This window comes from Scardinius erythrophthalmus (genome assembly GCF_964197995.2).
Source record: "Scardinius erythrophthalmus genome assembly, chromosome: 5".
NCBI lineage: Eukaryota > Metazoa > Chordata > Actinopteri > Cypriniformes > Leuciscidae > Scardinius > Scardinius erythrophthalmus.
In genome coordinates, this window is record NC_138225.1 from 43,336,759 (window position 1) to 43,359,573 (window position 22,815).

Consider the following 22,815-nt stretch of genomic DNA (forward strand, 5'->3'; position numbering starts at 1 on the left):
ATAAAAGAAAACGTGCCTAATAATTATGCACACATGAATATAAAGTGTTTTTCATTTCCAGCCTTCATGAACAATTATATATCACTTAGAAATGATCAAATACAAACTTAATAGTAGTTATTAAGATTAATGTGGTTTGGAATTGGTCAAATGTGGCTAGAAAAAAAATATATGATCAGAATATCAATGTGCCTAATAACTCTGCACGCAGCGTTAATAAAAATTGTATTTCTATTGAATCCAATTAGGGTATAGCAAATTTTTTATTTCTATTGATCCAACGAGGGTATATTTGTCCCGCTCCAACAAGGCTGTACCCAGAAATCGAACAGTGTATGAGGGTTAAATAACTTTTAAAGCAAAAGTATAATAAAATACAATAAATAAAATAAAATGTACTTTTGACATGCCTTTTTATTTTCAGTATTTTACAACTTTAGAAGTATAAATATTTCTATAGTATACAACATCTATGACATCCATAGAGCTTTCTGTGGGTGATGTACAAAACTCAAAACCACATCTTATTGCACAGATCCTAAAAGACAATGATAAGCAGAGTCATCTACATAAACACTGTTTTCACACATAGAGAGACGAAAGAAAACTCCAAGAAACAAGCAAGAACATACTGAACTGGAGAGACAACAAACAATTAGGCTACCACACCGACAGTCTTCAATAGCAAGTGTCCGCTAGGAGGAACTCACACACGCACACACACGTAGATCACAGCATAACTGCCTGTGATGTAGCACATTAATTTGGCAAATAACACAAATGTACAAAATATACATCCATGAAGTAGTTGTAAACAAGCATTTAATGTGCTTCTTTAATGATTCAAACATTACTTTTCAGGAAGGAAGGGGGATAAAGAAAAGAAATGATATTTGAGAACAGACAATGCATATGTCCTATAAAACATTCACATTTTATCATTATAATTAAAGTTAATATCATGTTATCCTCAAAATCCCAATAAGCGTTGTGTTTTTAATCTTAAGGTGCCTTGTATCTCTTCCGACCTCCTACACTACATTTGCAAAGTCTATGAGGAACAGAAACTTCAGTGTGCTAATATGGTTTCAAATCTCTACAATCAACTTCGAATTGGCTACTTTATTAGATTCTCTTTACATTGTGCATTCTGTTATTTAGGTAATTATGCACATTTGTGTGTCCAGCTCATATATGTATATATATATGCTCTGTTTACATAAAACATTAATTGCAAATACTTCAATATCAAACTGTAATATAGCCTAGATGTTTCACAATACAAGTATACTAAAATGGACCTAGATATACAGTTGCTTTGCTTTAAGTTTGTACGTGAGCTACAGCAGATTTAAAGTTAAGACCAAATATCAAAAGACACAACGATTCACCCACTCCTCTATTATTGATGCTAACCTTCAGTGGTCACTATGCAACTGCCTAAAGATCAAATCAAGCGTGACTAATGACAAATATGCTTCTAAATGTTTGGTAACGAAGAAAACGTAAAGAGAGCTTTGAAAAGTCTTGAAGGTAAAAGTACAGGAAATGCACTTATCAGTCCTACTGCACGAGATGTTAATAGCAAAAATGCATTTAGTTCAGTATAATACAATCCCCATTTATAAGTGTTGTACTTTGCATATGAATATGTTAGAAACTGATGGGACATTTTACCACAAGCCCTGACATACCACAATGTCATGTTGCTAAAGCACATTTGATTATCCCTGTATAAGCCCTTTTAACCAAACCAGGGGAAGTACATCATGTTCTTGTATGCCAAGGGGGAAATGTTAGCCCTAAAAGCTTGACATTTTTCATTTTCTGAAAAACAGAGTGTATATAATCTACATGGTAGCAAACCTTAATCATGGGGTAATCCTTTAGTTTCTGAAACTTGCCTTTATATAATGTTCTGCATTTGCCTTGTCCCTTTTTTAATGTAAATGCATGACTTCAAGCGGCATCAAGTACGAACATTAAGAGAACTCTGCTGCGTCACTTAAAACACATATCTGAAAATGCATGTGGTTAACCCCAACATTCCTCAGTGCAACTTCAAGTACACTTTGTTTCAGATTGAGACTATGATTATTCTGCTAGTTTAGACTCAATATCAGCGCAATTACTGAGCAGATGACATCACTAGCGACTAACATTGAGTACAGTATACAAACATATGACTTAGCAAAATATATACATATAAAACATACAACACTCATTTTCAACCGACCCCTCTGTACAATTAATGCGGCAGTATTTACAATATATTGCATAACAATTAATTCGTAGAAATGCATGGGAAAGGAATGTGAATTTCACCATGACCTGCTAAGAACAGCAAGTCATATTTCCCCAAAAAACTCTAAGGCCCCTTCCACTACAATTCCAGAACCACAAGATGATTCCAATATAAAATAGCTCCAGGTGAGAAGCACAGGACAAAGTGCATTCCCTCTGTGCACCACTACCCAAAACAAAACTTTGCTGATAAGGTCAAAAAAAAAAAAAAAAAAAAAAAAAAAAAAAAAAGTTGTACAAAGAAATTGTAGTGATCTGTTCAACTTGCAGAGTGTAACCCATATTAATAGCACCATTGCTACATATACTTTCCTAGTGGTTTTTAAATACATCAAAAACCAGTAAAATACATAACGCTAGCTTGAATGAGCGTGAAGCCTTTTTTTTTTTTTTTTTTTTTTTTACACAGTCAGTTAACATGCACCTTCAGCTCTAAATTCAAGGTGCTTTTTGTTTGGTATAATTATACTCCATGATTGGCACAGTTAATTTAAGCCTTAAAAAAGGCATCCATACTCCGCCTCCACAGTTATTGCACACGCCACTTGTTACATCACACTGCAACACAACACAATGTCTACTTTTGGCGCTTTTGCAAGATCTAAAACGTGACCACAAATCAGCAGCAAAACATGTCAACATTCAGACTACACTTTTTTTAGACATAATATTAATGAAGCATTATAGATCACAAAACAAACAAACAAACAAATAAATTTCTCTGGTTTCTCATGAAAACCTAAAGTAACAGCTTCACCGGTCCTTAGATAGGAAGGCTTAAAGATATTACATATAGACAAAAATTAAGTTTACATCCTCGGTTCTTTTAAAATTCCATACGCTTGGCAACTACAATACAATACATCACTTTTTACAAGTTGAACCACGTGGTGGATCCTTTGTTTGTTTAGAACGGACTGAATCTTTTTCAAGAGTAGTACTATCCTTTGCCAAAGGCATGCCTCTTGATGAGTCTTTACGATTATTTTTGGGTGCGGACAATACATCTTGAGTGGGTTCCTTTCTCTTCTTTTCTACTTGCTCTTTTCGGTTGGATGAAATCTGTTTGTCAGACACCTTTGACTCACTGGTGCCATGTTTAGGGTCAGGACTGGATACAGCAGTTATAGTCTTCCCTATGGGATCACTTGTGCTGAAACCCTCGAGAGACTCTGATCTTGGAACATCAATTCTGGACTTTACTTGTTCCTTTGAGGAAGGTCCAAATGTTTCAACTGCAGCAGCGCTGCCCTTACCAGAAGGAGGCCCACTAGACACATGTATTTTAACAGCGGGTACTGGCAACACTTGCACGGATCCACCTTGAGAACCAGGGCGGGTCTCTTTCTGAGGCTGGGATTTAGGCGTAGACAAGACTGACACTCTTAGATCCTTTGGATTTACTATGTTGTCCTTGACAATGGGCTGTAGCTGTGCTCTGTTTTCCTGCTTTCCCTTCTCTTCAACAGCCTTCCCAATAGATTGTGTAACAAGTGGAGAGTCTACTCTGGGCTTGTTTTTAGAACTCAAAGGTGTTTGTTTTAATATAGCACTACCAGGTGGTTGCGTCTGTTTTATTGCAGTCAGTGCTGGACTTGCCTCTGTCGTGGACATGTCCATAACTTGCTTATCAACCTTCTGGGTGTCTATGCCAAGAACACTCTTGAATTTCTGCTTTTCTTCCATTTTCATTGTGGATTGCACATGCACAGTGTCTTTTTTTGAAGTGTCAGAACTTCTAGTCTTTGGTGGGCTTGCACCTGTGTCCTTTGATGTGAAATTCATGTTTACTTGGCTTCTGAAGATGGCTTCTTGCTTTTCACAGTTTTTTGAAACTTCAGCTTTGCCTGACGAATTAGGGTTAGGGACACAGGTAATCTTTTCAGTCACACTGCATTTGAAGTCCTTTTTAAGGGCTATTCTATCACTCAAGTCCATTTTGTCTCCACATGCTGGCAATGTTTTACGATCCTTTACCGTCAAATTTAATTGGCTACTTGCCTCCTTCGTATTTACCTTGTCTGCATGTTGATTTTTGTTTAAGGCCAGTTGAGACTGATGGGTTTGCACATTGAATTCTCTGCTACCACTTGACACATCGGAATTTTGTGTTCTGTCTGAGATTTGTTTGGAGAGTTGATCAGAATTACTTGATGTTTGTCCATTTTTGGCACACGTCTGATCAGACTGTGGAGGTTGGATGGTGGTAGTTTTTACTACAGCCAACCCAGAAAATTGTGGGGTGGTGATTGCACAGGCCTGGGATTTTGAATCAGTAGCAGGTATGGTCTTCAGTGGGGTGGCAATTGTGGATGGAGTGGCTTTTCTTTGAAGGGTAGGCTTGGGAGACAATGAACTTTTAATAATAGGGGCCTCAGGTGTATCTGCTAGTGCTGAGACAGAAGACACAATGGATATTGTGACTGAAGAAGCTAAAGATAGACTCTGTGGGGTTGATGCTGTTCCTTTGACACATATCTCGGGTTTAGCCTGCCTTGAGTCAGCAGCCGAGGTTGGTGTACAATCACTTCTGTCTCTGATTGCAGACTCTACGCTTTTGTCTAAACTTATTACTCTGGTAGATAATTTGCTTTCCTTCAAATCTTGAAGACGCTCTGGATTGAGGTCAGAAAAGTCTTTGGTGCTACCAGCCTTATTCTTTCTATCTATCAGAGTCTTGGTTGCAGCCAAGGTTGGGCTTGATATTGCAACTGTGTTGTCTGTAACATCTTTCGATGGTTGGATCTGTTTTATCACTGAGGTGTATGTTATATTGGCTGGTTTGTCATTATTTATGATATTCTTCTCAGTAGACAATGCTGAACTGGGAAAACTGGTTGATGTCTCACTCAGCCTACTATTATTTTTGCCAGAATGTGCTTCTTGGGTTTGCTGGACAGAGTTGAGTTGGGCAATAACAGCAGAAGACGCTAGAGACTTGTCAGGTTCATTGGCTTTAGTAAGGACTGGTTGTATCTGTTGAGTTTCATTTTGCTTTGGAGAGGTCTCCTCTATATTTTCTATGTCATCTTCCTGGTCTTCATTGCTGACTTCCCTGATGGAGGGCGTTTTCCCACATGCAAAGTGAGCGCTGTGTCGTGCAGCCCTCATCTCCTGAGCTGTCTTTAGCCTACTCTCAGATCTTGCACTTGTGTCTATGGACTCTAGTTTACTGTTTGTAATCTGCAACTTTATTCCATCAACTTTATTTCTATCGTGCAGGGCCTCATTACAAGATGGATTTATTCTACAGTCCTTATTGGCAAAGGACTCTTCTTTTGTAATGGTTTTACTGCTCAAATACACATTGTCTTTATGGTTAAGTGTCCCGGGCATCCCTGCCTGTGGAACTTTCTGTTTTTCTGCGGTTTTCTGTTGAATTGGCTGTTTTATACATAGATCCTCTGCTAATAAAGCACTTTCACCATGGCTTTCTGCCATTTTGGAAAGACATGTGTCAGTCTTGGATACACGAGGTCCAGATAGCAGACCAATGTCCAAGGTGCCCTCTAGTGGCTTTAAAGAGGAAACAAGCCGTCCCTCCAATTTGTACTCTGAGGAGGTCTTCCTGATAGGACCATCAGAAGCGATCATCTGAAGTTTTTCTACCGCACTCTCCCCTCTCCCACTAAAATGCTTAGGGGCCAAAGTTTCAGAAGTGCCATGGATGTTGCACATGCCCCCTTTAACATGTTCTAAAGCCAACGCAGAATCCAGCTGAAGACTTTTGGACCTGGTGGTGTTGAAATGAATGCTTTCATGAACACCAGAAGATATTCGACACAAGGAGTCCTCCCTCTCCTCAAAGGACTGCCTCTTCCTGGCAAACTCCATGTTGGAGGCTTTGAAATCTAACCTCTCTGGTTTATTTCCTTCCTTCATTGACCAAGACATTTGTCGCTCTGATTGACATGGTGACCTCATATTTTCACTTAAAAGTGATACACAGTCCCCACTGGTGACAGACTCCGCTATGCTCTCACAGACTCTTGGGTTTAGTTTTTTGTAGAGGACATCCTTTAAAGTAGCATTTGTAGACTTGTCCAAGGATCCAGATTCGGAAACCTGGGTTCTCGCACTGGGACGTGTTAGGACACCCCACTCCTTTTCTTCAGCAGCAGCACCTTCCACATCTTGCATGATGTCTTGTTTTTGAGTAGACTCCCGTCTCTCAGCCCAGTCCTGCCTCTTTACCACCACTTTGGCCTTCAGCTTCTCCCTATCTAGCTCCTCTACTGACTCCTGTCGGCCAACTTTACGAGTGACAGCCCGCTTTAGGCAACCCTGCTCAGCAGGTCTCACCCGAGTAATGGTGGGTGGCTCACAAGAAGTGCTGTCCTCTATGCATGGTGGGGTATACTCTCCTCTAGATGAGGCCTCCCCTTGAGACTCCTCTTGGGTGACCTCCAAACTGTGCTTTCGGGTGCATAAATGTTTTTTGTCACCAGCATAAGAAGGGGAGAGCTTCTCCTCGGATTGGACTCGCTTCAGGAGTGGGGACCGAGGAGGCTCTGCGCTTTTCGGTCGCACCATATGGCGTACAATAGTGGGGGGTGAGTGCATTTTGGTAGGGAAGGCCTGAGAAGTTTTGGAGCTTCCTACAGTGTGAGTCAGCAAGGGAGATGGGGACCGCTGAGGAGAAGTTGGCTGAGGCTGAGGGGTAGGGGAGGGTGTGCGAGCTAATGGTGAGAGGGGAATGCTCCCTGCTGATTTACGTCGGCCCTGACGGAGCCGTCCAGGTAGTTTGGGACCCAGGCCATGCAGAGTGCTGGGTCGGATGTGGCCAGAGCCTGCAGGAGAGTTAGGTGCACTGGAACTGGGGGAGCTACTCTGTGATGAAGTTCCACCTATAACAAAGAGTGGAAAGCTAACATATAAAGATAATATATAGTGCCAACATTCTTTTATTTAAATGACTTTCAATCCCAATATAATTCTACACTGAACTTAACAGGAAATGCAAAGAGCACTAAAGCAGCAAATATTTACCTCCCTTGATGTGATATGAAACATGATATTGAAATATGTTATTCTAATAGAAACAGTGTCTAGGTAATGCAAGACACAAACCTGACTGGCTGAAGTCAGGTGTTGCGCGAAAGGCAGCTGTTGGGGAGCGTGGTGAGAGGCTGTGTGTGGGAGATCCAGGTAGACTCTCTCCTGAAGACAGAGAGCGGTTCAGCGAGGAGAAACTGCGACTGGTGTGTAAAAGTGGAGAGGGCTGCATGGCAAAGCGTTTGAATACAGAACGCCGCCTGGAGAGGAAAAAAGCGTGACTGAAAAAACAATTGGAATATTCAGAATAACATTTTGCAGTATACAATATGCATACATTTGCAAGAATGTACAGTATATTTTGAAAGCACACTCAATGGAATACTATATTTCATAATGCAATGCACTAAGAAATATCAAAAGTGATTTTTTTTTTTTTAGTTTTACAAAAAACAAACAACAAATCAACAAAAATAAAATCCAAATAACAATTTCTTTGCAAGAAGAATGTTACAGAATTACACTTGCCAATACTAAGGTCATTTGGCAATATATTTTTTAACATGATTATAATTACATATTGCCTATGGTTAAAAAAAAACATTGAAACTATTAGGCAATATACAGAATGCATTGTATGCAGTAGTAAGTACACAAATTTTCCATTCTAAGCACAGTCAATGAGTGTACATTACAAAAAAATGGCAACAACAGCTCCATCTATTGGAAGTAGGGGGATCTTGCTACTGTGTAGGTCAGGGGTGCCCAATCCTGCTCCTGCCATCGACTGTCCTGGGTCGGGTTTCCCGATAACGATGTATCTTAGCTCTTAAGAGCGCTTTCTACGTGCAAGGTTACGAAAGCTCGCAGCAATTCCACGAGTGTTTCCCAAAAATGCACTGCAACATGAACGCGCGAGAACGCGCTCTACGTGCTACTTAAGAGTCGCTGTCCATTCACGAAGTTCTGAAATATAACCTTATATGGAATCGTATTCTGAACGTTTAACCTAATAATTGTCATCTGTTGTGGATTAGCAATCAAGACAAGTCTACATAAAGCACCTACAGGCGGAGGCACTGACAAAATGGCTGAAAAAAAAAAAAAAGATACCTTTCAAAAAGATGAAATTAATGTCCTTTTAGAGGAGATAGAGAGAAACAAAGATGTAATTTTTAACAGATTTAAAGGATTTCTTTTATTTATTTTTTTGTTCATTCATTTAATTTGATTAAAATTATTAGATTATTATAATTAGGGTTGGGCGATGTCCCCTAAATTGGCAGTTGACGATGTTTACAGTAAAACATCGCAATGGACGATGATATCGTCGGGGGTTGGGGTTGATCTTAATGCGACGGAATCGTGCTGACCATCACGAAAAGAGAGAGAGAGAATGCACATTAGTACTTACGTCTACTGTGTTTACAGGAATACTCGACTTGGCATTTTGATGTATTTCTGTGTTTATTTGGCCGTTTAGGCGCGCAATCGAAGACAAAGGCTACCCCTGCTTGCCCGTGTTGCGCTCGGAGCGCGCGCACAGCATCCTGTCAGTGTAATTCAGTTCTCTTTCGCGACTTATCGCGCTTTTAATATTTCTTTTCAATATAAAGCACATCCTGCTTTTTTCTTTCTCTTTCATTCATGTTTTGTTATTAATAACTTTAAACAGAATCGTTAACTGAAATCTGCGCGGAATGAATTATCAAAAATACGACACATTTATAGGACATAAAGGGTCTCTGCGGCAAAAGTGAAAGTGCCAGCGGGTGAAATGTTTCGAAATGTCTCTTTGCACAGTAAAGCTCCCATTTCAATAAAAGGATATATTAAAGTTTATATAGGCTAGCCTACTTTTACATTTTTGCTGCTGTCCTAAAATGATTTTCGCCGTTACCTTAAACAAGCTGCAGCTGCTTGAATTAGTGCAGTAGGTTACAACTTACCACAGAAACGTAAGCGGTTAGTTGATTGCTGAGGTGACACGTGAGCGACACTCGCGAACAGCACTGAACGCGCACTTTTGCCGGTACAACTTGAATATTATTATAATCATAAACTTTTCATTAACTTCGATAGGCTGTACAACAAGGGAATTGTAATTGGCTGCTTTTTCTGCAGAGAGCCGATCTCTGTTGATGTCTTAATTTTTTTTGCGTTTGTTGGTAAAGGGTGAGAGACCTCGCGAGCCACATGATTTTTTGCCAAAGAGCCAGGTATGAGACTGGGCTGGTCTGACAGGGTGGGGGGCGTGGCTTCACGATGGTGGCTCTCCATCGTGATGTCGGTCAGTCATCACGATGGACGATTATAATTATTAAAATTATTGTAGATTATTAAAATTATAAATCTATTTTTTTTGTTTTGTTTTCTGACCTTTTTATTTAATTTATACATTAATTTAACCAAAAAAAAAAAAAAGAGTAATAAAGTGTATAATAAAGTACAATCAAAACCTTATATTATAATCACATTGCATTTGAATAAAGTTAAAGGTGTAATCTGCCGGTTGCCCTGCAGGTGTCCTCATAAATCTGTCTTCTTACGATGCACTTGGGGATGTACGATTACTTCAGAGCACTCGTAGTTCTACGAAGATTTTCAAGTGCAACTTAAGCTACGATGCTTTTGGGAAACAGACCATAATATTAAGATCAGTCGTACGATCGTTTTTACGATCAACTTAGGCTTACGATGCTTTTGGGAAACGCAGCCCTGCACAGTTCATCTCCAACCCTAATCAAACACACCTGAAGCAACCAATTAAGGTCTTCAGGATCACTTGAAAATTGAAGGCAGGTGTGTTTGATTAGGGTTGGAGATGGACTGTGCAGGACAGTCGATCGGCAGGAGCAGGATTGGGCACCCCTGGTGTAGGTAGCTTATCCAAATTTATGTGATTATGTAAACAGACAATTGTAAAACCTAAAATAGACGAGAATAGTGATATTCCTGTTTTCTTACCTTTCTTGGGTTTTCTCTTTCTTGGGTTTCTTGGTTCTCCTCACCATTTTGCTTCTGTAACTATTTCTCCGAGCTGGACCAGTTTTGATAGAAGTGTTTTCAAAAGGGGTCGTGGATATAGCTACTTTACTTCCACTCTACAAAACAAAATGTAAGTGTCACTTACAGAAATACTGTAACACAAAGTGAAAAAAATAAGCAGTGAAAATAGTGTTGTGGTTGTAACATCAGTTGGTATTTGCACCTTCAGCAGTAGTTCCACCACCTCAGTGTGAAGCAGTCCATGAACTGTTTCTCCATTCACATGAGTGATCAGGTCTCCAGCCTTAAGACCAGCCATGTGAGCAGGACCACCATCTTCTACATTCTATTCCCCCCACAAAAAAGAAAAAAAAGTCTTAATTATGTGTAATGCAGTAAAATGAGAAATTAAAAAAATGAAATGAAAAATCTTTGCCATGTTAATTTATTTTTGCCCTAACAAGCTACAACCTCAGCAAGCAAGAATACATGTCAGCTGTTTGGTTTTTATTGAGATGCCACCCACACTTACCCAGACCATGTGATAAACCGTATAAACGTCACTGTCACAGGCATAGACCCGAATCGCTCGCAGAGTGAAGCCAAACTTCTTCCCTGAGCTGTGGATGATGATTGGCTGACGACTGCTGACACTGCTAAGTGGAGAATCTCGGCTGGGGGAGGAGTCTCTAGAGGACGGGTCTGATGACAGTGAGTATGGAGAAATGGGGCTTGCTAATGGTGACACACCAAAAACATCTGGGGGAACAAGAGAGGCCAAATCATACATTAATAAATCAATAAATAAACTGGCACTGTGCATAAGCAAGTAACCACCTTTCTTTTATTATAGACTGAACAGTGGACTTGTTAAGTTAACTTTACTATATATTAGCATAAAGTGCAGAACATAGATTACATTTATTTTATTCAATAAGATATTATGGTAAGATTTTATTAAATAATTTTGAAGTCTCTTATTCTTACCAAGGCTGCATTTATTCGATCAAAAATAAAGTAAAAACAATAATGTTGTGAAATATTTCTCCAAATTAAAATAACTAAAATGTAATTTATTCTTGTGATGGCAACACTGAATTATCAGCAGCCATTAGACCTTTTTTCAGTGTCACATGATCCTTCAGAAACCATTCTAATATGCTGATTTGGTGCTCAAGAATCATTCTTATTATTATAAAATATAAAACCAATTATTTTTCCAGAATTTAAAGAATATTATTTCATAAAAAGTACAGTATCTCACAAAAGTGAGTACACCCCTCACATTTCAGCAAACATTTTTGTATATCTTCTCAAGGGACAATACTATAGAAATGAAACTTGTATATATTTTAGAGTAGTCAATGTGCTCCTTGTATAGCAGTATATATTTACTGTCCTCTAAAAATAACTCAACATACAGCCATTATCGTCAAAATAGCTGGCAACAAAAGGGAGTACATTCCTCACTACATTCCTTTCTCATGTAGTTCTTACATGAAATAAGCAGTAAGTAGAAAAATAACTAACAAAAGTATGACAAAAATGTTGGGAATCCCTAACATGGACAATAACACTTTGCTACACATGCAAAGACACCCCAACACACTCGATCACATACACATCAACACAACACATGTTCTTCCAGCATGCACATACACTCACCTCCAGGGATCATGAGTGACAGGGCACTGGTAGATACTGATTTTGGCACTTTGCTAACTGCAAACTGTTTGTCCGCTGTCTCAGGTTTGGAAGCAGTCAGGAAGGAGCCTGTGTCTGAGGAGGGCTTACAGGAGCTGTCCAGACTCTCCCCTCCACCTCCCTGTGACGGCACCTGATCCAGGTGCTCGGAGAAACTGCCTACTCAAAAAAATAAAGTTTAAGAGTAGAGATATATAATAAGTAGAGAAATACACTAAACAGACCAGACACTATTTCCAGAGCATTCCCACTAATTTTGCACAATTTGTTAATCTGCTCTCAAATTCATTTACACAACAATGGCGTTTTGGGGGCCTGAAGATGCAAACTTTTGAAATTGGTACAGTTATTGTCTGCGTGTATACTACAAATACATCATATGTATAAACATATGTACATGTTCAGTCTATAGGCGTGTAGTGCTTAAATTGACAGCCAACTACTGGGCTGTCAGAATAATACAGCGTATTTATTTGTTTTCATGGATCCGTGTGAATGGGGATTGTTTTTAAAAACGTTGTGGTCTGTAAATGAACAATTCTGTTTTTAGTACATTAGTAATTTTTTTTTACACGTTCCTTTGACCTAATCAAAACACAGTAGATATTATTGAAGCTATCAATTTGATCACAAACAAATCACATTGTTTCAGGTCAACTGGGGGTCAGTTGCAGCATAGCAAAAAGTCAATGTAGAAAAAAAAGGAAAAAAAATCCACATAAAATATGAGTCTCTTGAGACCCCAGACAAAAATGTAATATTTGGTAACGCTTCCTTTTGATGGTCCATTTAGACATTCTACTAAGTAACATCGCAACTGCATGTGAACTACCAGTCATTAGAGTATTAGTAGACTGTCTACTTAATATCTGCAAAAACTTTATTTTGTTAGTCCCACAACAGACATTCTACTGACTATACCTAACTTTGCAAGTACATGCCAACTTAGTCTACAAACCTGAACTCTAACACCTAACCTAACAGTCTACTCTAATGAGTGTTAATTGACATGTATTTGCAAAGTTACTTATGGTCAGTACAATGTCTAAAGTGAACCATCGAAATAAAGTATAACAAAAAATTGTGTGGAGCAAGTTTGATTCATACAGTATACAGCCCCATCTCCTATAAATCCCCCCTGTACCTGAGAGGGTGGAGTTACTGATGGTGCTACAGGGTGTGGTGGGATCAGGCTCATCCTGAGGCAACTCCCCAATACTGAAGGTCACTTTACTGGGGTCTTCCAGAGACGGGGAGCCCTCACCATCTTCCACTTCTGCTGAGATGGCAAACTTAGGGAGAAGACCAGAGCATCTGCTCAAGCTGGTGCTCTCAGTGTCAGAAGAATGAGAGAGAGAGGGACTGGAGAAGAGAAACAAGAAAAACCTATATGATCCACCTGGAAAAACCACAATCTACAAACTTATGGTGGTTTCAAGAACATGGTAGCTGGTTTGTTGCATATTAAATGTTAAATGTCAAAATAAATTATTAATTGAATAATAAATAAAAATTGTGTCAAGTGGCATGCGAGTATAGAGGTGCATATATTCTATGATGAGGTCTTAATTTCAGATTTTTCACATTTAGTTGGGATCTGAGCCTTTTTATGGAAAGGGTTTGTGGGTAACATACATCTCAGTGAAGTCTGGAGTCCAGCTCAGTGAGTCAACAGTGAGAGGACTGTCTGTTGTCTTCTCTGTCTGTTCTCCTTTCTCTTCCAACTGTCCTCGAGACAGATCCAGACTACTGTAAACCTACCACACACACAACACACAAACAAACAGCATATATAAGCACCAATAGACTACATTAGATCTCTGAGTAAACAGACATGAGACAATAATACTGAATCCTGAAGCACATAAATGTAAAATGTAACTTGTAATGTTTCTGTTGGTTTCTAGGTTACTGCTAAGTTGTTCCTAGGGTGTTCTGGGTCATTACTAAATGGATTACTTTCCCAAGCCAAATTGGTGGCAAATTCATACGCCAATCACCCCTGATTATCAGATGCCTGAAATGCATGACAAAGAATGTTCTTTAACATTTAAATAAAATGTTACATTTCAAAACCATATCACTATTTAAAGTTATTATTATTATTATTATTATTAATACAAATTATATAAATAACATTATTATTTTTATTATTTTTAAATCTGACTTAATAAAAATGCAAAAAATACCTATTTTCCTTTTTTATTTTTGAGAACCACTGTTGAGAACCACTGGTCTTACACTATAAAACACAGCCTTCACCCGATATCTTCACTGAAAGCATGATAGATTCTGGAAGCACCTCATACTGCAATGCACCAAAGCCCTGCATGCCCGAGAACAAGAATGTGCACGAGTATTTGTTGTGTGTGATATTGTTCCCTGACCTACAAAAATATATCCCTACATCAAATGCAAATGTATGTAAATCTATGAGCTGAGCTTTATCCCAGAGACAGTGTTGGCCACATCGTTAGACATCTTTATTAAAACTTGCAAAATGCAAACACAATGCATCCACCGAACAGGACTCTTCTCAGCAGAATCATTCTGCACTGCATGAATTAAACAAGTGAATGTGAGGAAAGAGAGAGAGAGAGAGAGAGAGAGAGAGAGAGAGAGAGAGAGAGAGAGAGAGAGAGAGAGAGAGAGAGAGAGAGAGAGAGAGAGAGAGAGAGAGAGAGAGAGAGAGAGAGAGAGAGAGAGAGAGAGAGAGAGAGAGCGACACAACTCACTTTGGAGAATCGGTGCGAAGATGAGGAAAACTGCCGCAGTTCCACATTGAAATCTTCGTCATTGGTATCGTCCTCCTCCTCAGTTTCTAAGTGATGGTACCTATCAGATCGTGCTGCGATTGAAAAATAAAATGTCACATTGGGCTGTGATGTTAGGATGCTCTCATGTCAGTTATTTTAAGACATTAAAACATATTCAACATTTTAAAGTGAAGTTCGCTGAAAAATGAACATTCTGTCATCTAGCTTGGTCATGAATAATACAATACACAGAACAACTTCTGAAGGAGAAGAAACAGCATGTTTACCTAATTCTATATTTATTTTATAACATGCAAACAATTTGACAATGAAGAGTCCAAAGCACTGAGCTTGAGCAAATTATTGAAATTTCTCCAAACAAATGACCAAGAATCATATCATCAACCAACTGTGCTTTACTAATATGTGAGCAATCTATCAGTTTGGGAACATCTGATCTGCCTGCATGGACCATGAAGGACAATGACTTCACTCCTGCTGTCACTCACTGTCAAAGTAGCTAGTGTCATCCTCAGACTCCAGCTGGGGGATGAACTCTGCCTTCTGCCTCAGCAGGCTGTTCCAGTCCAGACTGTGAAAGAACTGGTGGTGCTTGACCTCATACGCCCCGCCTGCTTAAAGATATACATCCAATCAAATTTAAGAAAAACTTAACAGCCTTATGTCCTAAAAAGGCATAAAGCGATGAAGCAACACCCAATACATTCTATTACTACAGTATGTCTACTTTGGGTATTACATTTAAAAAAAAAAAATAGTTGTGATTTTGGGGGGGTTCCCGCTGGATTTAGCTTTTTTTTATATGGGTGGGTGCACATAAGCAATATCAAAGAGATTATGGATTATGCCTGTGAGCGAACTGTAAGTGAGATGACATCTGTTTTAATGGCCAAATATTATATAGGGCCAAATCATATATTATTTAAAATTATTTATGTATTTATTTATATATATTATATTATTAATCATATATTCATATATTATGAAGGGCCAAACGATAAATAATGATATGTTTCTCTTTATTAATTTACTTTTACATGGGATATTCATTTATTTTGTATGTATGTTTTTAAATTGCATTTTAACCATGCAACACACAAATATCCAAAATACCTTAATGGCCAATTAGACATTTTATTTACTTGCCAAAAGCAATTTTTTCTCACTTTTGGTGCTTGGCAAGTATTGTTGCAAGTGTTTTGTACCCTTACCAGTTCCGAGGCGCTCCAGAGGGTTCTGTCTGAGCAGTAGGGTGATCAGCTCCTGAGAATCAGCTGGTGGAGCTTCCTCTCCCTCCGGCCAGTTTATTTCATCTAAGACAAGAAGCAAACAGTTTCATCCTCATTGACTAAATGGAACAAAACCAAAAAAATCATTACTTTTCATTCAACATGAACGCTCCTCTCTGGTTTTTTGGGCCTCCACTGTAACACAGAACCTTTCACTCATGCACAGCACCAGACTAATGAATACAAAGAAATATTTACATATGAATGAAATGTGATTATTAAAATGCATAAAAATGCCTACTACATATAAACAGGCATACATAAACCATCCTAATATCCACTTTAAATGGTTAGTTCACCCAAAAATGAAAATTCTGTCAGTAATTACTCACCCTCATGTTTTTCCAAGCCCGTAAGACTTTTGTTCATCTTTGGAACAAAAATTAAGATATTTTTGATGAAATCTGAGAGCTGGCTCACTCCTTCATAGGCTGCTAGGTAATCGATATGCCATCCCAGAAAAGTTAGATATAACTTTAGATATAAACGAAGAGCTGTACTTTGTTTATTTTCCAACTGTCTCTACAGCAACATGTGCCTCACTTTTGAATCACATCAAGAAGCATGAATATGCATCCAAGCCCAGAGCAACAGCAGCTAGCTGTGCTCATTAATTAAGCCTCACACCCACGGTAACCTTTATAACAGAAAACTAACACTAATGGTACTGATGGTATCAGAAACATATGGGGGTTGTTTCAAGATATTTGGCTTAAATGGATAATGAAAGAATCCACATTAACATTTTGGCAGTTTACATTTTTAAGTCCAAGTTAAGGACAGAGCAAATATACTGGACTGAAACAAATCTTATGGTTACAAATGATTGAAAGTGTATTATAACAATATATTCTTCAAATGGCTTTTTCATACAGATAATATCATCATAAATCTCTTGGAAACAAAACATTATATAAAGCTATACACTACCAGTCAAAAGTTTGGAATTAAGATTTTTGGTAACACTTAACTTTAATGGTCCACTTTAGATTTTACTGACTATAAGTAACTTTGCAATTACAAGTCAAATAACTCTCATTAGAGTATTAGTACACTGTCTGCTTAATATTTGCTAACACTTTATGTTGATGGTCCCCCAACAGATATTCACATATTCTACTTACCCGAACCCTAACCCTAACCTAACCCAACAGTCTACTACAGTCTATTAATTCTTTAATGAGAGTTAGCTGACATGTATTTGCAAAGTTACTTATAGTTAGTAGTGTGTCTAAAGTGGACCATCAAAATAAAGTGTAACCAGATTTTTTTTATTTTTTTTTAAAGAACTCTATTATGCTCACCAAGGCTGCATTTATTTGCTAAAACAAAAACAAAAAAAATACAGAAAAAATAAATAAATAAAAAATAAATTCTGAAACATTATTACAATTTAAAATTTAAACTGTTTTCAAATTTAACATCTATTAAAATGTAATTAATTCCTGTGATGTTAAAGCTGATTTTTCAGCAGCCATTACTCTAGTCTTCGGTGTCACGTGATCCTTCAGAAATCATTCTAAAATGCTGATTAGATCTTACTGACATCAAAAAGTACATTATATACTGTACCTCTATAGCAGGGTTCCTCAAACTCGGTCCTGGAGGGCCACTGTCCTGCACAGTTTAGCTCCAACCCTGATCAAACACATCTAGCTGTGAGTTTCTAGTGATCCTGAAGACATTGATTAGCTTGCTCAGGTGTGTTTGATCAGTGTTGGAGCTAAACTCTGCAAGACAGCGGCCCTCCAGGACCGAGTTTGAGGAACCCTGCTCTACAGTATACCATAAACCTAATTAAAAAAACACTCATCTGCCACTTTATTAGGTACACACCTGTTCAACTTCCTGTTAACACAATCACATGGGAGCAACTCAATGCTGACATGCAGACATGTTCAAGACAAACTGCTGAAGTTCAAACTGAGCATCAGAATGGACAAGAAAGGTGATTTAAGTGCCTCTGAACGTGGCATGGTTGTAAGTGCCAGACGGGCTGGTCTGAGTATTTTAGAAACTGGTGATCTATTGGGAATTTCATGCACAACGATCTCTAGGGTTCACAGAGAATGGTCAGAAAAAGAAAATGCTTTGTTGATGCCAGAGGTCAGAGGAAAATGGCCAGATTGGTTCGAGCTGACAGAAAGACAACAGTAACTGAAATAATCACTTGTTACAACCAAGGTCTGCAGAAGAGCATCTCTGAACGCACAACACATCGAACCTTGAAGCAGATGGGCTACAGCAGCAGAAGACATACCAGGTTCCACCGGGAAGAGGAAACAATTCGCACGGGCTAACCAAAATTGGACAATAGAAGACTGGAAAAATGTTGCCTGGTCTGATGAGTCTCAATTCCTGTTACATTCAGATGTTAAAGAATTTAACAATTTAACTATCAGAATTTGGTATAAACAACATGAAAGCATGGATCCATCCTGCCTTGTATCAGTGGTTCAGGCTGCTGGTGGTGGTGTAATAGGGAACTTTTTTGGGGGCCCCTTAGTACCAATTGAGCATTATTAACCCCACAGGCTACTTGAGTATTGTTGCTGACCATGTCCATCTCTTTACAGTATGACCACAATCTTCTAATGGCTTTTTCCAACAGGAAAACATGTCATGTCACTCGTCGCTCAAATAATCTCAAACTGGTTTCTTGAAAATGACAATGAGTTCACTATACTCAAATGGCCTTCACAGTCAAATCTGCAGCAACTGCGTGATGCTATCAAGTCAATATGGACCAAAATCTCTGAAGAATGTTTCAAGCACCTTGTTGAATCTATGCCACAAAGAATTAAGGCAGTTCTGAAGGCAAAGGAGGGTCCAAACCAACAATAGTAAGGTGTACCTAATAAAGTGGCCAGTGAGTGTATGTATTGAACTATAATGTTAAGGATTTGTTTTTGGATGAGGGGTGAATTGGAAAAAAATTCTGGCAGAGTCATGAGGATGTGATTTTAATACTTAAAACTATACTGTATGTAACTATGCTAAAACAAGTGGCTGTGTTCCATCATTGCGGTCTGTAGGACAGGGCTGTTGTTTCAACAAACAAACATTCAACAAAAATTGTTGTTTCAAATGTAAAAGTCTAAAATATTTCTTTTGTATCATGGGACACTTAATTTATGTGGCAATGTTAAATACTGAATTGCAGCTTAAAGGTGCTGTATGTTAGCCTGGGTTTCCCCATACTGCCTTGCTCGCAGCGCGATTTTATTCACGCTGCTAGGCAGTCTGGACACCATGGACCAAATTTTCCCCTGAAAAAGGGAACCAATCACAGAACGGGGAGGGAGCAGCAAGACGATGACGACACTGAAGCAGTTTGTTTATATCTATGGATCCAACATGGCATCAGACTCGACGTTATCTTCTACCCTCATGTTTATCTTGCACAAACGGTAATATTCGCTAAACGCCATCATGTACAAATAAATCTTTGACCCATCGTCTTTTTCCTCGTCGAATTTCTGTCACTCTACATACGTCATCTGGTGTAATTGAATCGATTGGCTATGAGCTACAAACAGGCGCATTTGATAGACATTCATAGCGCCCAATAAACGACTCTGGGCATTCGTAAACCACACCCCAAATACGAGAAAATGAACACGTGGTTCCCAGACCAAGTCTCTAGCTGTATGTAGCTTTTCTACCAAAACGAATCCTTTTTTTTATTGCCTGTGTGTGAAGGGGTTGTAATCTCACATTAAAATTATCCACTTTGCGGGTTTTGTTATTACCTCTGAAAGCAAGTATTCTTATTTTTATGTGAAGGTCCCGGGTCGGATTTACCGCCAGTGACGTCACCTGCATGCGCACTCCCGAGCCTCCAGTCTCGCCTCGTCTAGCCTACTGACTTTGCACTCAACAGCGACGACACTGCAACTTATGACATGGACTTATGACTTATGCAACTTATGACATGTCTGATAACACTAAGAAACGACCTGCGCCCAGCAAAACAGACTCCAACACAAACTCCACATATTGATAAAAAAAAAAAAAAGTTTTTTCTGCTGAAGCTCGTAAGGCCAGACGTGAATCGGATGAACTTCGGGTAAAAAACACGGATCAACATCGGCAGGGCATTTGAATAATGGAGAAACCTTATCTACAAACCTAGAATGTACATTTCCTGAAGAAAATGTGAAGTGGTGCTTGCAGTGACAGAATTCGGCACGGTTGATAGGGTTCCATACTTATCATGGTACGAGCATGGAGCATTAGTTCAACGTCAAGCTGATAAAAGTAGCCTATTATTGTAACGTTGCAGTGGGAGTTTACCTGAGTTTCCAGCATGTTGTGGGATGCTGTGTTACGTCCGGTTGCGTCTCAGTCTGGCCGGTACCCACTAGGCTTGGGCGGTATTGGAATTTTGATACCGTCAAACCTCCTCCCTATTTTACCGGGGTATACGGTATTACCGTGACTAATTAAAAATTATGACATAATGGGCTCAGATGGCGTCGCCAAACTGTTGGCTTGTGCCTACACCGTTCAGAAACTGAATGCCAGATCAAAAAAAATAAAAAAAAATAAAATCAAGCCGTGCACGTTGTGTCTGAGTCCGGCCGACGGCATTAACTGTTATTATGAGCCCGAGCCCACCATTATTCAACATAATATCTGTGTGCGTGCAACAAGCAAGAAGTGCCTTTGTAATCCGGTGACGCGTGTCCATTGATTTTTATTAATAAAACTTTTCTGCAAAGATGGAAGTTGACGATCGCCATCTCTGTAGTGAACGCGCCTATAGAGAGAAATGCACATCATTGATCAATCAGATTTATTTTCGTTTTGAATTGTTTCGTTTAAAGAAATTGACGATCGCCATCTCCATAGTGAACGATAGAGAGAAATGCACATCATGGATTACAGAGAGTAGGCTAGTCAATTTCTTTTCTTTTCGTTTTGTATGATTTCGTTTACTGAAATTGATGATCGCATCTCTGTATGAACGCGCCTGGAGAGAAATGCACATCATGGATTAAATAATCAGAGTGGCCTTTTTCTTTTCGTTTTGAATTGTTTCGTTTAAAGAAATTGACGATCGGCATCTCTGTGAACGCTATAGAGAAAAATGCACATCATGGATTAATCAGAGAGTAGCCTACCCTATATTTCTTTTCTTTTTGAATTGTTTTGTTTAAAGAAACTGACGATCGCCATCTCTGAGTTTCGGTTAATTTATGAGATTTCAATGCAAGTGACCGTGGCATGCCAGCGCCCATCATGTCATGATTATATTAAATCCAGGCAATTTGGTTGATGAAAAATTTATTAAAATTAAGATACAATTTATACAAAACGAAATTCGTTTTAAAGAGGCCTTTTACAAAACGAAATTTATTGAAGTGGTCAAATCGTCTGACTCCCGAAGTATCGCATCTTATTTGTGCTGTTCACTTTTCATAATCAACAAAGATGGAAAAAATAACATTATAATATTTTAACAAATACGAAACTTAATGCGCTTATTTAATGAACTCGAGAACAAAATGCATCCTGGCAGCAGTGAGTGGGTGGTAGTTTCGGAGATGCGACATTAGGTTAGAGGTTAGGTTAGGTTACATTACTCTCGCGGTCACCTTTTTATTGCACAATTTACAAATTGCCTCGTCAGTATTTACCGTCTCTCCCTTCTCATTCGTTTGGAACCAGAAATATTGCCAAACTGCAACCACACATAAGCATTTTTTAGGCAATATATAAATAATATATATTATAGGCTATATAAGTGCCGGTAATGACGGTATTGAAACTGATACCGGTGCTATTTTAAGATCCCGCGGTATCCGATATTACCGTAATACCGCCCAACCCTAGTACCCACAGTGCACGCTCATAAATTCGAGCACGCGTAAGAGCACGCGCTTATAAACTTATTGGTTAAAATCTGAAACATCACCGCTAGAGGCCGCTAAAAACTACATACAGCACCTTTAAATTAACATTTTGTTCGAAAACTCACAATTTGCTTCTTTTTATATAAAATAGAATCACGTGATTTAATATGCATAGGACAGCAATGAACAAATCCAGAGAGTTGCAGAATGACAGGTAGAGGATAAAAACAGGAGACTGTCATGTCTGCGGGGTCTTTTGCTGATCCTATAAGATACTGATATGCATTAATGAGAAGCAACATTGAGATTACGCAACACAACCTGCACCTGCTAAAGCTCTTGCTGCATGAAGCTAGAATGTATTGCGTAACAGGAATTCAGAATGTGACTGACCGCTGATGACCTGGCCGAACAACTCTTCTGGAGTGTCTCCAAAGAATGGTACACAGCCCACCAGAAACTCATAAAGGATGATGCCCATTGCCCACCAATCCACAGGCTTCCCATAGCCTTGCCTCAGGATCACTTCTGGAGCAATGTATTCAGGAGTCCCACACACCTGTAGAGAGAAATGTTTGCAGATGTTACAACCCAAAAGTCCAACATAGCTGGTGATCAGTAGATTTTAATGCTGGAGTCTAGATTTACCAAACCAGCACCATAATAAACAAGCCAAGGCCAGCACAGAAATTCATGTTTCTCTAAAGTCCAGTGAGAACTTGCATAAACTGCTTAGAGTAATCTTATAAGTAAGTCATCCATTTTTGTACTTTAAGACTGGTCATAGCTTTTTAATAATTTACACAAAAATGTAGACTGGCCTAATTCAAATCTGGAATGTGAGACAGATCACACCCTGGTTAACTGCTAGTTGGTCAGACTACTTCTTAAGACACAGTG

At 38.8% G+C, this 22,815-nt stretch overlaps 1 protein-coding gene across 11 annotated transcripts in view; it reads right to left on the reverse strand.

The window, feature by feature from the left end:
* Positions 1 to 2,707: 2,707 nt before the first annotated feature.
* The window catches only part of mast4 (microtubule associated serine/threonine kinase family member 4), a 171,813-nt gene continuing 151,705 nt past the window's right edge, over positions 2,708 to 22,815 (reverse strand). For 6 of the 11 annotated variants that reach the window (XM_081364905.1, XM_081364901.1, XM_081364909.1 and 3 more), the window contains 12 exons: positions 22,309 to 22,474; positions 15,980 to 16,081; positions 15,257 to 15,382; positions 14,727 to 14,839; positions 13,627 to 13,748; positions 13,136 to 13,353; positions 11,953 to 12,150; positions 10,820 to 11,046; positions 10,511 to 10,633; positions 10,267 to 10,403; positions 7,375 to 7,580; positions 2,708 to 7,151 (listed from right to left, as the gene is read on the reverse strand). In XM_081364905.1, the coding sequence (XP_081221031.1) occupies positions 3,169 to 7,151; positions 7,375 to 7,580; positions 10,267 to 10,403; positions 10,511 to 10,633; positions 10,820 to 11,046; positions 11,953 to 12,150; positions 13,136 to 13,353; positions 13,627 to 13,748; positions 14,727 to 14,839; positions 15,257 to 15,382; positions 15,980 to 16,081; positions 22,309 to 22,474 (5,721 nt within the window). In that variant the 3' untranslated portion in view covers positions 2,708 to 3,168. The remainder of the gene's footprint in view (positions 7,152 to 7,374; positions 7,581 to 10,266; positions 10,404 to 10,510; positions 10,634 to 10,819; positions 11,047 to 11,952; positions 12,151 to 13,135; positions 13,354 to 13,626; positions 13,749 to 14,726; positions 14,840 to 15,256; positions 15,383 to 15,979; positions 16,082 to 22,308; positions 22,475 to 22,815) is intronic. The other 5 variants (XM_081364907.1, XM_081364903.1, XM_081364904.1 and 2 more) reach the window with 3 other exon arrangements.